Here is a 15349-nt window from a genome sequence, read left to right on the forward strand (position 1 = left end):
TTTCCCAGGGAGGCTGTTCGTTCACCTTGTCGAAGCAGATCAACATAAATTAATAAGAAAATTTCAAGGCGTCGCTACCGATTCCGATGGAAGATTCTATTCGTCTTTTCGAACGTAACAAGACCAGAGAACCTTTGGAACCTTTTTGCAACGTCAAGCATCTTGTATATTATTGTAACGCCTTCGGCGCTTATCGCGTAATAGGTACGATATTATCGTTGATACAATATTGCAGCGGAAAAAAGTGCATTAAGGAAAATTCCTTACGCAACGAGGCAAAGTAAATGCCGCCCTGGATGTATAAATTTTTAAGATTTGTTAACGCTACGCAAATTTCGAGAGGTCGATGCAGTACCTCGCAAAAAATGAAATTTCCTGCTTGATGTCCAAGGGAAGGGCCATGCGCGCACATACATTAGTAAGAAACAAACGAGTTCGTAAAAAAAAAGAAAAAAAAACGCGCAAACGATCGGAATTATTCCGTAATGAAGCGGACTAAATCCATCAGGGAATTGCATTGCTCCTGGTAAGATTGAAATTTATTCCCGAACGCGAATGAAACGAGAACTAAATAAATACCAGGGGCACCGTAAAAAAGAATTGCCTGCTTCGTTCATTTGACAGTCGAGGTGTAACTCGATGGGAGCGTTGCGAGCTGAAGTGGGTCACAGGATTCGGGAGGACCTCGAAGAGTTGCTCCGATTTCAAATAAATCGATGCAGAGCAGCCAGAGCTTTTATTAAAATCCTAACTGTATTTTTTAATTCGCAGATGAAGGGAGTACTTTCCTTCTAAGTTAATAAATACGAAGTGCTTTTGATTTAACCATAATCAAGCCAGTCCTACTTTTGCCACTGCGCGCTGAAAGTAAATCTACGACGGCGCGAGCCAGGAAGTAATGCTGGCTTTTAATTGCAGCGGGAAGTTCGGCCGCGAATTTCAAAGAAGTTTGTATCTGGAAACAGTTTTGATTAACCGCACCAAGATAACGGCCGACAACTATGCTTTTTATCGGGACAAAGGACTCGTAATTAACTGCGGAACCCTTCGTGCAACGCCGACCCGTAAAATTCTCTGGTTAAACGCTAAATGAAATACGCTTGCACGCGCTTGACGCCGTGGAAGATACCGAAGACTCTTCAAAAATTAATAGAAAACGGGAGAACCTTGAGCAGTCGCTGTAGATTGGACGCGTAACTTGAGGAGACGTGTAGATTTCTTCGATAACAACGTAGTGGTAATGGAACGTGATTGCACTCAACAATTTTAAACGAATAGAAAGAGGGATAAGAAGACAGTACTCTGTTTGGAGTTGAATTGAATTTAGGAGGGACACGGGAGAATAAATGAGGAGTAAAAGGGTTGGTTTTTGTCGAGAGAAAATTAAAAAATTAACCTTCGTTTCAAAAACGCAATGAAGAATAATTAGCGGTATAAAAGAAGTGTGAGCAAAAATGCTATTTATTACGCATTCACCCACGCGCTGCTAATTGAGCCATACAAGTTTCTTCGCCGCACGAATAGTATAATTCTCTACCCTTTCAGAGTTAGAAAGCATTGGGTGCGAACGAAACAGAGCACGAATTTATTCATAGGAATTAAGTAATGAATTATTCTCCATTGACGTTGCGAAAAAGACTGAGAGATGACGAAGACACTATGAATGACAATAGAATTGAATAAGGGATCTCTTCCCCTTTCCATAGAGACCCAGTGAAAAAGAGAAAGATTTAAATGAATCTGAAACGAATGTACATCGTTCATGTACATTGAAAATAGAGCCGAAGGCATGGTCACGGCACGAGCTATTACTTAACTATTTCATCTAGATACGTTTCAATTCTCTTAGATCGGACTCACCAGAACGTAGACGGCAAACGGCATGACGAGCACGGCGACCAGCAGATCGGCGACAGCCAGGCTGACGATGAAGTAGTTGGTGACGGTTTGCAAGGCCCTCTCTCGAACCACGGCGAGGATGACCAGCACGTTGCCGAACAGAGTCAAGCAAGGCACGATCACGAGGATCAGAGCCCACCAGCTGTTGGGGTCCGGTTTCTCGTCAACGTCACCTTCGCACTTTCCTGCTCTAACCACATCTGCTGCTGTACCCGAGACTATCGAGGACGTGCAGTTCACGGTTCCGTTCAAGTTCAAATCGGTTGCCACGCCAGCGTAGCTCAAATTAACGAAAGCGTTCAGCTGATTAATGTAATCGTTCAGGTCTTCGAACACGAACAGGTCGGATATACCGGTGTAATTGTCGGAGCTGGGTGACGACGACGAGAATGGCGACGACGACACGCCGAACCAAGAATCGGAGAACGTCGAACCAGTGTTGGAGTCGTTGAACCAGCCCGTCTCGACGCCTCTGGACGACGCTTCAACGTTGTTTCTCGAGAGAATGCTCTCGTCATCTCGAACGGTGGCAGCCACGGAGAACAATTGGTCCGGGTGTCGCGTCTGGTTCAGCGACAGGTTTCTCACGATGGATCCGACCAGAGACAGGGACTCGTTCGTCCTGGTCTCCATTTCGATCATCGACCGTTCTCGAATCCGTTCCTGGACGACTGCTGGCCAATTACGAGATCTTCAGACGTCCTGGCTGGAAATTCGTTCCCTCGATTTTCTCTGGCATTCTCATGGCCGTTATCCAGATACCTGCGTCCGAGCGTTTTTCCTCTCGGCCTCGCTGCCTCTGGTGCGCTGTTCCGCGCGCGATAAGGTCCCTTGATCCTCCGTGTACGCAAGAAACGAGGTGCTGCGTCCTGGCTGGCCCTTTCGCCGATCGCGCAGAACGCCTGCCCCTAGCTCAGACGCGTATCATTGAAATCCCCTGCTGAGAATCTCTGTAATGGGAAAAAGATCCGAGGTCAGTGCGACTGGCCCACCTCGAGGACGGTGCCCGTTGTTAAATAAAGACCCAATCGGCTGCCGAAACAGGCGTTTCGCTACAAGGACAGTCGTCGAAATCGTATTACTCTAGTCGTCTCTAAATCTTTAATTCGAATTATCTTCAACAGATCTACCAAGCATTACATCTTATATTCCCTGTCTTTACCATTATATTGAAATCGCGATTCGATTATCCCCTCGTATTATAATTTTATTCCCGCGATCAACAAAGAGTTCAGGTGGAACTCAGCTTGAAAGAGTCTAATTAAATGGTTTTACGGATCGCGAGCGGCGCCCTGTAACGAGCTGGATGGAACGCCTTGGATCCGAATGGTGGGTTAAATATTAACCTACAAAGCACGTGGCCAGTACGGCGGCAAAGAAGGAAACCCAGCTCGGGCGACAGAGGAATCTGCTTCGGAAACGAGTTTTCCGTGTACTTGTTCAATTGTTCGGGACGGCACTTTGGGAACTTCGCTTGGAGCCACGAATTATGTAACACGGGAAGGCATGGTATGCTTCTCGAAGCAATTGTCAAGCGAGGAAGAAGGGACGTACTTGTTCTTTTATGGGAAGAAATCTTGTTTAAATCAGAGAGGGAAAAAGAATAAAAAATGAATAATTGTCGGAGAACTTTCGCACCCCAATGTAATTTACGCGCTTCTATATTCCGAGATAAATTTTTATTTATCCACAGCGTTAGGATCGAATTGTACCGGCCTCAACGGGCAGGTCTATTCTTCTTCCTGCTAAAACGGAGAGATCCATGAATCACGATAGCGTTCATCCGCTGGAAACGAATGTCGCTGCGCAATCTCAGAATTAAAAGAAAACTCACGGCTCCTTTGCAGCGACTGGTTCGGCTTAACATTTGCGGAGGAACGGCCTCTCCTCACGGGGAGGTAAAAGGATCGAAGACACGCACGCTGGGGGGGGGGGGTAGGATTGACAGATGGACAGACATTACAGTGTTTCTCTTGGCCTTCCGGCACAGACACAGCAGGAAAGAGGGAGGTAGGAAGTATCTCGAGACGGCTTCAACGGAGCATCACCCCGGGGACTCTGAGAGACCCTCTTAAGAACAGAAATCATCTCCTTATCCCCCGGAACCCTTCGTTCCTACCGATTCTCCTGTTCTGTTCTGTTTTGGAATTTCCTGGGATATACGGGGCGTGTCAGCCAACAGGCTCACCTTCAACAACTTCTAAATTATGCAACGACACGAATTGTTGGCTTGTACCGCTCATACAGGAAGAAGTAATCAGGGCCAAGACTTATACGCGTTCTAAGTACCTCGCGTTGCATGCACCCTCCTGAATCGATGTATCAAGAAACGAATAAAAAAAAAAATGACAAATGGAAGATGGTAATGGCCCTGTGTATCGAATGATAAATGCACGGGGCGAGTACTTTAATTCAGCCCGAAAGGGCAAATGCAAACGGTACGCGTCTATTTAAATTAGCACAAAAGAAATTATAACCCGAGCTGATAGCCCGGTGGCAACGGAAATAATGCATCTTTCGTACACAACAATTTTTGTTACAACGTATAATTTACGAGTTATTCGAGGCGAGCGTGTTGGCTGGCTCACCCTGTACGCGCGAGAGTAATGGCAGTGGAAAGCGCTGGGAGAACGAGGTAAAACGAGGGTCACAAGTACGCCACTTTTAAACTCCTGAGTACCTTGACATAGTAGCGCCGTGAATATAAGGATATAAGATATTTTAATGAAAAAGGATGGAAGTCGCTGATAAATAGCTTATGTCTCCAGTCACATTGCGCCCCGACTCGGGAAGCACGAGACGCATTACGAGATAATGAACGACGCTCGATTCGCGACAACGTAACGGACGCGATATTTACTTGAAACAACGCAAGAGAAGCGAAAGACCGTCGGACAGGGAGAGAGACGTTGCACTACCGTGCGCGATTATTTCCTTCCTTTGCTATTTTCTTTGTACTTTGCAACCTACAAGGTAAGAAAGTTGTGTAATCAACAGGAACTTTGCGAACATTCTTTTCATGAAGAAATACGTTTTAAGACTCAGATCACGTTTCGCATATAAAAAAGAAACACACCTTTTAAAGTCAAGTCTTTCATTCCAGTCTAAAGTTTTGATGAAAATTTTAGCCCATAAATGATGTATAGTTCCATGGCTCTTTGACTATTTTCACATACAAATTTTAAGTAAATACAAATAAAATTTAAAGAATCATTTTCTTCGACTGAGATCTCCTCCATGGATGTGTCCAGATGTGTTCGTTTCGATTAATTCTATGTCTTTTCGTCTATCAGCGCGTATCATTCTTCGATCAAACACGCTTGCCGTTGCATTCGTGCTTTCAATTTTCGGTAGGAAAGTTTTATCGCGAAAAATGCTGCCACTCCGAACGTTGGCGTCGGTCCTAGTTAAATGTCAGCGGACGAACGACGTCGGTTAAAACAAGTTCCGCGATGCGAAATTTTATATTTTATTTCAGTCAGGATATTTCCAAATGTCAGAGCACGTTTTGTTTCCCCTGGATTTTCGACAAGCAAAAACGCGAGACCGAAGAGGATTTGTCAAGGATCACCAACGTAACTGTACGGCGCGGCGGCGCAGCTTCCGAATTCGAAGGACCATGGTTGGAATACTTGAAGCATTGCTTGCTTATCCTTATAAGTTAATTATGTATTATGTCTTCGCGAATTAAAATATCACTGGTCCATGAATTTAGTTTTATCATGATATAGTTTTATCGAATCCCCACGGAGTACGATCGCGAAAAGAGTGTCGCGTAGTTTATAATTAATTGCATCGGAATGATAAACATTTCCCTCGACTGGCGTCCTTTTGTGCGTCCCGGACAAGAGAGTAACTTGATAACTGAATATGTAAATATGCAAAGTAACGTTGTAATCCTCGGTAAAGAATGTACCGTTGAAATCTCATTCTCGATGTCGGCATTGACGTGTCCGCCTTCCATTTTTCTGTCTTTCTTTGCGCTCTCTGTACAATTACATACATTATTTCTCGGTCGCATGTAAATCTGAAGGACGCGGATCTAACGTCGCCTTTTTTCGACGGGGGATCGCACGTCTAGGCTAACGCAGTGTACATTTTTCACCAGTCACGTCAGTTTAAACGTCCACCTTCGATTCGTTCTCTGGGCCGAATTAGAATCTCCCGTTTCACGGCGATGGTAAATATTTCTCAACGCGATGGACTGAAAATTTTCCACGGACTTCTGAAATCCCCATCGATTAATTTATGAACGTCCAGTCGTCGGTAATTGCAAAAATAAAATTATTTTACCTATCGCAGATCTATTCTGCCGAGGATGAACACGCCATAATTTTGCCCAGGAGTGTACCAAGAGCTTTCCCGTGCCGGAATAAAAGATAATCTCGAAGGATCGCGTAATTCAAGCGAACAGACGTCCGCGAATATCGAGCATCGCGCCAAATTTCCTCGACCAAAAGGAAGCACCAGATGTTCCAGCCAGGATTGTTCGCAAATACACGGGAAATCTATTCTTCGACGTGATCTACGAATAACACGCGGGAGTTTTCATCCAGCCCGTATGCGGATAACTTCCACGAGACGCTCTCTGGAATCCAGCGCGCATATCTCCGATGTAAAAGTGGAAATACACGCGGAATCGCGTAAAAGGTAATCCACGGAAACAATATGCAATTCATTTTGCTCAACGGGGCGGTTTCTGTCTAGCAAGAAATGAAATCGTGGCTCCTAAGATTTATCGTTCTCGCAGCTCTACCTATGTAACGGGGTGGCGCAAGAGTCGATGCATCACCTTGAAAAGGATAGTTCCGAGTCCTGGCAGACTCGACTTAGATTAATCAGCGAAATAATGGTATAATTAATTACGTCCAATTACCAAGAAATTCCGTCGAAACGGAAATGTTTCTGTCTCCTCTAGCTTGACCCGAAGCAGCTATAATTATTCCAACGGCACAGACGAAGATGTTCCGTTGTACAATGGAACAGTATTCCATAAGCAAGAATGAAATTTGACAAAGGCAGCCAAAACCAATGTTCCAATGTTTCGTCAGTGATATAGGATAATCGAATATTAGGAATCCTTTGCAACTATCAAACTGCATGTTTTTAACACGGTTTCGATCTTTTCCAGTCGATGAAATTCAAATTTGAAATTCCAATTTGTCGTGTATTCCGCGAAGGCACGTTGCAAAGCCCCGTCGAACGATTGATTAGAATTACAGACGGGGTATCTGCAAGTTGCGAAGCGTATGATCGAGTGTGAGCGACGAGTGCTCGGAACAGAGTGGACGAGATTGAGCGCTTGTTTACGCCGGTGTATCGTTTGCCATGGAAGAGCGACGAAGGGTGAATGGATTCTAATAGGAGCTACAGACGAACGATTTATGACTCCTATCGTGATGAATCGTGTGTCGACTTGCAACAATGGACGTTACCGTGACAGCGACAGCTATCCAATGTTATACGACACTAAACGCTTTGCAATTACTGTGTGTCGTTCTTCCAATTAATTCCTAACGTAATTTGTAAGAGACAAAATTTCGTAAGCGATGAAGTTCTCAACTTGATTAAACTATCTAAAAATACTCCATACAACGCTGAATTGATCTATCTCTATAGCGTAGTATCGCGATTAAGCAAGCATGGAGAAGGAGCGCAATAAATTTCTTTCCTAAGACACTGGGAGGAACGCAACGACAGCGAGTGCAACAGGTAACATACGCTGCATTAAATTTAGCGAAAACAGGACAAGTACTTTTTGCATACCACTTACGTTCTGACGACCGAATCCATCGCTTACCCTCAAAGTGTGGTGGTTACCGATCCAACGTCTTGGTTAAACCTTTAAAAGTTCCTAGTGGAGCGAACACTTCATCGCTCCCACCAAAAGTACAATAAGTTTCCGTTTACCTTTTATCAGGGTACTTTGAAAGTTCCTTGTAATTTTCAGTTCCGTTTTACGATATTAATATAACATGGCTACTAGAAGACGAACTTTCATTAATTACAAGAGGTTGACTCGATGGTCGATAACGTTTAATCAATTTTATTATGCAAGCAACTCGCATGTTCAAAGACCGTATCAAAATACATGCTTGAGTAACCGACGATGACTTTATTCTATTATTCGAACAACAGACACGTGAACCATTCATGTCAATACAGCTGGAGATCTGTATTCCGATCATAACGCGAGCATAGAACGTTCAAAAGCAGTTATTCCGATGAAACGATAGCTTCATCGCGTTAAGTAGTGGAAGCACGCATTATGCCTGGCAATGGAATGGGTCGTAATAAGGCCGACAGCACGAAATTCGACGGTCATTATTCTTGCAGTTTATCCTGGACCCCGGGAGAATGCCAAAAGCGCTAATTAAACGGTTCTTGACCTACGAGATTACGAATATCTGGCATTTTACGCATGCAATCCAGCCTTATCTCCCTAATCGTGCTACGAGTAGTGTTGACACGACGGAAATTATGGGAGAACCGCGTAACACCTTCCGGTTCATTGTTACGGGTTTAACCCTCTCGATGCCTCCGTAATTCTCGGAGCTGTATCGCAGAAATGCGACGACTAATCATTTGGAAATACGTCGCGTTGTCCCATATAATCGGCCACGAAATTGCTTCTAACAAATTATTACTGCGGAGACATTAATTCCACTTTGCTCGCTCGACGTAACGTATTTTAAAAGGAGTGTCGATAATATTGGATTGTACCGTAATTACTTGCTTTTTTTTTTTTAATTCGAAAGATACAATTTTTCAATGCACATTGCTGTATATATTACACTCGTATATCAGGAACCCATTAAATCATTTATTTAATTACTATTATAAAAAAAAGAAGAACTATTTGACCATGAGAGAACAATTCTGATCTAGATGCAAATTATTTATTCGAGACATTGCAACCTGGATTATGAAGTGAAATTAAATTTCACGTTGAACGAATAGAAGCTGACTAAATAACTGCCCGAATAAACACACCCAACGAGCTTGGAAATGTTTCCACTTTTCACTTAGTATTTCAAATAAAATTTCATTTACTGTTTTTGTTTTATGACTTTACTTTGAACTGGCAAATAATTACGGTCGAACTCAATTAAGCGTTATTAATCTTCCGAAAAATGAACCGAGAACGAGGGAAGGATTTCTTATTCCGCCCCTTATTTGCACACCCTCTAATTCGACCGTCTTCCAGGAGCCCCGATGCGAATTACCTTTCTTCGTTATCCAAGTGCGTTCTAATTAATAGCCATTAAGGTCCGCTTAACAATTCAAATCGCGCGTGGCTACACCCTTGACACAGCGAGGTATTTCTCGGTCAAGCGAGCCTTGCGGACACGAAGTCGACGCCTAAGAGGTCAATCCGGTGATTTAGGATCGGAAGATACAAACAATAGACACCAATTTTTAACGAATAATCATTTATATAAATAGATGTTTATTCATTTTGTCTTCGATTCAATTATTCCACCTCACAGAAAGTGAGTTCTATCATTACATATTCAGTTTACAACGAGGAACCGGTCAATTAATTTGCTCTAATCTACTCCCATAAGAGTTCATACGTTACATACGTTTGACCACCGTGTCATCCTCATTTCCGTTGGAAGGTTCGCCCATGATCCTCTTCCTCGAATTCCTAACGATCCGTTTGGCCACAAAATCACGATCACTAAACGTTCTTGTGGATCGTTCCGTTCTGCTTGCTTCAATGAGGGCGTCGAGTTCTTCGACACCTGAGAATCCAGTAGGTCAAAGTGTAATCCGGAATCGACGTGGATTCGCTCGACAATTTCCTCATGGTGTCACGCGTTTGTCGCCAAGTTCTCCTCGTGCCATCCTCATATTCTGCGCAAGATCGACGTATCGAGTGTGCGTCTCTGTCTCTTTCAATCTCGATTCCGCCCTGTATGGCTGCGTGTGTGTCAGGGGGATGATCCCCGGCACCGTGACCCAACCATAGAATACACGGAAGTCGTCCTAAGCCCTGCCATTCACCGGTAGTAGATCGATTCAATATTTTGCAACGAGATCAAAAACCTCCCTTGTCATTGTGCTCAGTCCAAAGCGGCCAGCATTGTGCTGTCTCGGTTTATTACGTTTCCCACTGAGTCGTTCGAATCAAGGGATCCCCGACTTTTCAACTGGATCCCTCGGTACCTCCCCGGTCCACCGATTAAACGATCGAGGCAGACGACACCGGACACTTTCATCAGATGCCAGTTAAATCCGAACCAGTCGACCTTCGACCAACCCTTCGATCGACGTCGAATCTCCTGGCAGGAAATTTACCACTAGGACGCCGAATGCTAAGAATCCTTCGATCGAAAGGGATCCGCAAACGCCCGTCGTGCTATCCATTCGATCCACGGAGTCGAGAACAATCGACATTATTTTCTGTCTCGCGTAAAGTCCTGCGTTTGGACCGACGCCTCTCTCGCGTTTCCTTTTACTATTCTGTATTGTGATTCATCTATCCATGCCAGTCTCGATCCATCTCGACGTGAAACCTGATCGATCCTCGCACAAAAGCACTCGGAGCAGTTTCACACGCGTTAACGAACGAATGACTCGGTGGATCGAGTTCACATAGGAAGCAAAGGCTTCATCTTCGAATGGACGGGCGTAAGTTGGAGCACGACGAACGGAGACACCACTGGGGTACCTGTGGATTCCACTGGGACGATCATCGATCGCAATCGAGGCACGCTTCTATCGGCGTTCCTGGGCGATCGGGTTGGACCACGTTGCGCGAAATCGGACGAGTGGAGGCATTGTCGTCGACGTCGTCATCCACGTCGTCCTGGACGACTCATCTGGATCGACGGGACACAGTACTTCCGAGCCACGTTGTCGAACGAACGGCGAGCGACTGGCTGTCTGCTGGAGTCTCTACACCGCCACGAATCCCGAAGCGGGTTCGTGAGAGATCGCTCGGGAGGGAGGAGCAACGAAGGGGAAGCACCCGAGGCTCTCTGTTCAACCCCACAGCGCGCACACTGCTCTCCTCGCCACCAACCCCTAATTCGCGACTCTCCTCTGGCTTGCGTCCTCCTCTTCCATCATCCGCTACCACTCTGCTTTCCTTCTTGGGGCGAACCGTCCGTTTCTTCTCGCTACCTCTTTTCCTTTTACGACGCGGGAACTCTGAAATTTGCACGATCAGCCGTTTCGGAATGACGTTAGGTTACGGACCCGAGCCAGGTAGCTTTGTCGTGACGGTTACCGATTTTAATTACGACCGCCAGTCTCTATCGACAGTGGGAAAGTAATGCTGTGGCGCGGGAAGAATAATACGCGAATGGTAGTGCCTAAGGGAATACGATGGGATATATTAATTTCAAACTTTGCGAATACGTTCAATTATTTAGTTTTAATAACGAGGAGGCCCCTATAATAGTTATTGAAATATAATTTTCTAGCAAGAATACAAAAATCGTGGCAAGAATTATCGGTCTTCGTTAATTGTTATATGGGCCAACCATTAAAAATCAGTATTTAATTCGAATACAGTGCAAACGTTGAACGAACAATGGCTAAAGGAGCATCTATACTGGGAAGACGATTGCATCTCCGAAACTCTAGTCAAGAATTATCGGGAGTGCAACCATGCATCCAACGCTAATTGATTAGTTCCATAGTTCGGAACATCAAATGAAACTGATTAGTATCCAATCATGAAATTAACCAATTCCCGATCAGAGTTTTGGAAGCGCTATTGCGTTTCCGACACAAACGCCTTTACTCGCCATTCGCGTCATTAGAACGTTCTGGTTGGTGGATAGAAGGAAAAGAATGCTTGACAGAAATCCTTGCCGTCGTCGTCCACCGTTCATAACCGACGTATTTTAACACGTACCTCTGCGGAATCGTAGAATCCGTGCCCGAGAGGAGACTGGGAATTTATAGTTTCCAATTTTCCGTTTGTCACAGCGTCCCCAAACGGCGCTTCACAGCAGCGAGACGATCTCTTCCTCCTGACTGACCTAAGAAAACGTTTCATACACTGTGAATTATAGTACTGAAATCTCGGATAGTTTCGCCAGTTATCAACAATCGTGGACCATCGTAAGAATCACATCACTGGACGCATTAACAAACAATGACTTCCGATTAATGGGTGGTCCATCCAGGAATGTCCTAATACATTCGACAAAAATTCACTCAGTGATAATCAAGTGTTGGTGAGGACACGTCTCGTCTTCGCGACATGGAAACAGCGAATCCCTTGTTAGCTCGGGCGGTCGACGGGCCACATAAGCTACAGAGGGATACGGAATAACGAGGTGAAACGAAGAAATGTGTGTCTCGCGAGAGGGAACAGCTCCGTCGAGGCAGAATTTCATTTCGTGAAAGGAATAGTTTTGCTTTATTCAGGGTTACCGGCGGCAACGGAGACGCAGCTGGTCGTAAATTTTCCACGAGAAGCTTTCTTTTCGCGTGCCGACTGCCACGCGTGCGATACGCGCGGAACGCGATGCTTGATTAATCCATTTCCATCGAGAAGCGGAATATTCAGCGTCTGGATGTGCTACGTTATTAAATTGTATACAGACGGTTTAGTGGAGTCACTTCTAGCGGCTTAATCTGTGCTCGAGACGCGTAGCTGCCCTTGACGTCCTCAAAATTAGGACAATTTCCAGAAATTTTTAACGCGAAAAGATTCTAACACAGAGATCGCACGTTATATGAACATCTGACATTAATTTTATCTCTCAAATTTACCGTTAAAGTGGGTTAGGATGCACCCTATGCTATCACTGAATAATTCTCGAGTATCGAGTTACCTGCAGGAACAGCTCCCATTTACAGTAGCGATCTGGAGATAGAGAAATTGTCGGTGACACGTGCGGATTGTCAACCAAACGTCGAAATCGTAGATATCCCGTGGCATATTCGCATTACCTATGCAAATGAATTGGGGCGGTCGCTTCTAGATTACTCCACGATCGGAGATTCGACTAACTCGACACGTTCTACTTGTTGAAGCAACGTCGACGTGATTTTCGAACAATGAATCTTTTTAATAAATCGTGTAAAACATTTCAACAATCGAAATGTGATCGTCGCTATATAAATTTAAAATAACAGAAGGATAATAGCAAAGGGTGACAACGCCATCGCTCGATGCTACTTGGTTAATTACGAGACACGTACGAATGTGGTCCACGCGAGCACCATCAGCGTAAATTTTACACGAAGACAATTACTGCTCTACGAAGGGACTGCGACGGCGAATCTTACAGGTTGCACGAGTGGCCACAATTGCTGCGCGCCGGAGGCAAACAGGGGACCCACGGGAATTCGCCGATTTCCAGCAGTAAACTTTTACTTTGATTTTCCTGATGGTAAAGTTTCGGCGTTGGAAAGTCTACTGTATTATGAGTTAGATTATACACTCTTCATTCATGAAAGTCACAGCGGAGTCATTCTTCCTCTTGTGATAAAAAACCTGTTCCTATTCAAAAGAACTTTGACTTGCACCAGCATGGCTTTCACATATTCGTATGTAACAGTTAATTGCCTCGTATGAAAGCGCATTACCCTTTCATGCGAAAGGAGGTGCTTGTGAAAAACGCGAGGCGCGAACTGTGGCAATTTTGTAATTACACAATTCATGGACGGCGATGAGGGTCGGAGCATTATTAAAATTTATAACACCTGGACTGCGTTGATTAACATCTACGCGAAAAAACATTCTCCGCGTCTCTGCGAAAGAGCTCCGACTCGTAACGAAGTTCCAACCGCGTATCACTCGCGTCCCGCGTTAAATTTTCAAACCCATCCAAGCCCAGCATCGAGCCATTCGGCGCTGACAATTAGCAGTAATGCAACAATTACGCCCCCGCGTAGGTCGTCGAAACGGGAAGCCAACGGCGCGTGCGTTCTCGTCTGCGCGTTGATTGCGAGACCCGTCGTCGCTCGTTTTGCATAAGTATCGGAAAAATAATTAAGGCCGTGCTATCGTGGAGGACACGAGTTTGCAGCAGACGGTCGCAGCAGACGCGTAAGTCCTTCGAAACCCGATAAAACGCGCGAGCGCGATCGTTTCCTTAATTAAAATCGTCCCGCTCCGCTGCTCTGAGCTGGAACGACCGCGAAGTAGATCCGTTCGCGAAAGTCACGAGCAAACGGGTTCCTCCGTGGCCAAATTACGAGCCACGATTCCCAGGTCACAGATACCACGGGGGTGACTCTTAAAATCGTTTTACAGCGCGTCCTTACCGCACCTCTATTTTTTACGATGCGGTAAAGACGAAAAATCACGACGGACGTTCCCAGACACGTCGTCGGAGGTCAGGACGACACGGGAGCATCTGGAGGTCGTTTCAATAAGACCTGGCATCGTGATTCTCGTTCCCAGCTGGAGAATCTCCTGGGTATTCCGATCCAGCGCGGTTTTGAAATTCCTGCTCGACGTGCGCAACAAAACTACAGAAGAACGAGGAACGAATTGAAACTTCGTTTCGAACCTTCGAGGAACGAATCGAAAATGTTTTTAGCGATATCGTTCTGTACTTGTTACGCAAGGTAACAATTACTCTGAGATGTAACAGAGACGATCTAGGTCGAGAGCGTAATTGGTTCAAGTTTATATATAATATGTTTATATTATCGTTACAGTCCAGACAGTTAAATCTACAAATACAGAAAATTCGATAGATACTAATTATTCATCAACGTAGTCCAATTCAGGTACCAAGGTATACTTTGAATTCTAAATAAAATTTTCAGCCCGCCTGGCATTTCGCGAACAGAGCATCCGCGGACTCAATCGCTGAGCGCTGTATCGTTTCGTTGATATTTATACAAAGACACCTGTGGCCGCGTTCGACGGCAGATTCGTCTCGAATTCAAGAGTGAATGTCGCTCGAGCCGGCGACTGCATATTCATGGACTTCGACCGCTAGGAACGATTCGCCGCCGCGACGATCTAACAAAGAGAAACAGGGAACAAACACACGCGATATTTGTGGGTGCACCGAAACGGATCACTCGCGGCCCAAGCGATTGCGTTATTAATTGTTCGTTAAAAGTCTTCACATGAAACATTTTCCACTGCGCGAGCACTCTTGATTTTTTTCTCAACTTTTAAGGTCGGCTTCCCATTGAATCGTATCGACGAATCCATTTCATCGAATTGGTAGATTGATTATATCCATAACTTAAGAACGATTGGAAATTCAAGCATAAACTATTATTGTTCGGAACCATTCGGCGACGCAAATATTTGAACCGTCACGCAATGGTGCGCCCGACAGCGGCACCGTCGTTCAGATATTCATCGGATAAATAACTACCCTCGATCAAAATTTAGCCACTTATAGGACGCGGCGAGCTTGCCAATTATGAATTTTAATTTATGACGCACGAGTGGCTTAGCAAATTCGGTACGGTCATTGCGAATAGATGAAATACAGCGTTCTCCGATTTGCTA

The 15349-nt window shown here is 44.9% G+C and overlaps 1 protein-coding gene across 3 annotated transcripts in view; it reads right to left on the minus strand.

Annotated features, from left to right (window-relative positions):
* Positions 1-10779, minus strand: part of LOC128886201 (dopamine D2-like receptor) — a 136169-nt gene extending 125390 nt beyond the window's left edge. For all 3 annotated transcript variants that reach the window (XM_054140865.1, XM_054140864.1, XM_054140863.1), the window contains exons 1-2: positions 9496-10779; positions 1861-2849 (exon numbers count right to left, since the gene is read on the minus strand). In XM_054140865.1, the coding sequence (XP_053996840.1) occupies positions 1861-2541 (681 nt within the window). In that variant the 5' untranslated portion in view covers positions 2542-2849; positions 9496-10779. The remainder of the gene's footprint in view (positions 1-1860; positions 2850-9495) is intronic.
* Between the last annotated feature and the right edge of the window lie 4570 nt (positions 10780-15349).

Source organism: Hylaeus anthracinus, unplaced genomic scaffold (assembly GCF_026225885.1).
Source record: "Hylaeus anthracinus isolate JK02 unplaced genomic scaffold, UHH_iyHylAnth1.0_haploid 11982, whole genome shotgun sequence".
Classification (NCBI taxonomy): Eukaryota; Metazoa; Arthropoda; class Insecta; order Hymenoptera; family Colletidae; genus Hylaeus; species Hylaeus anthracinus.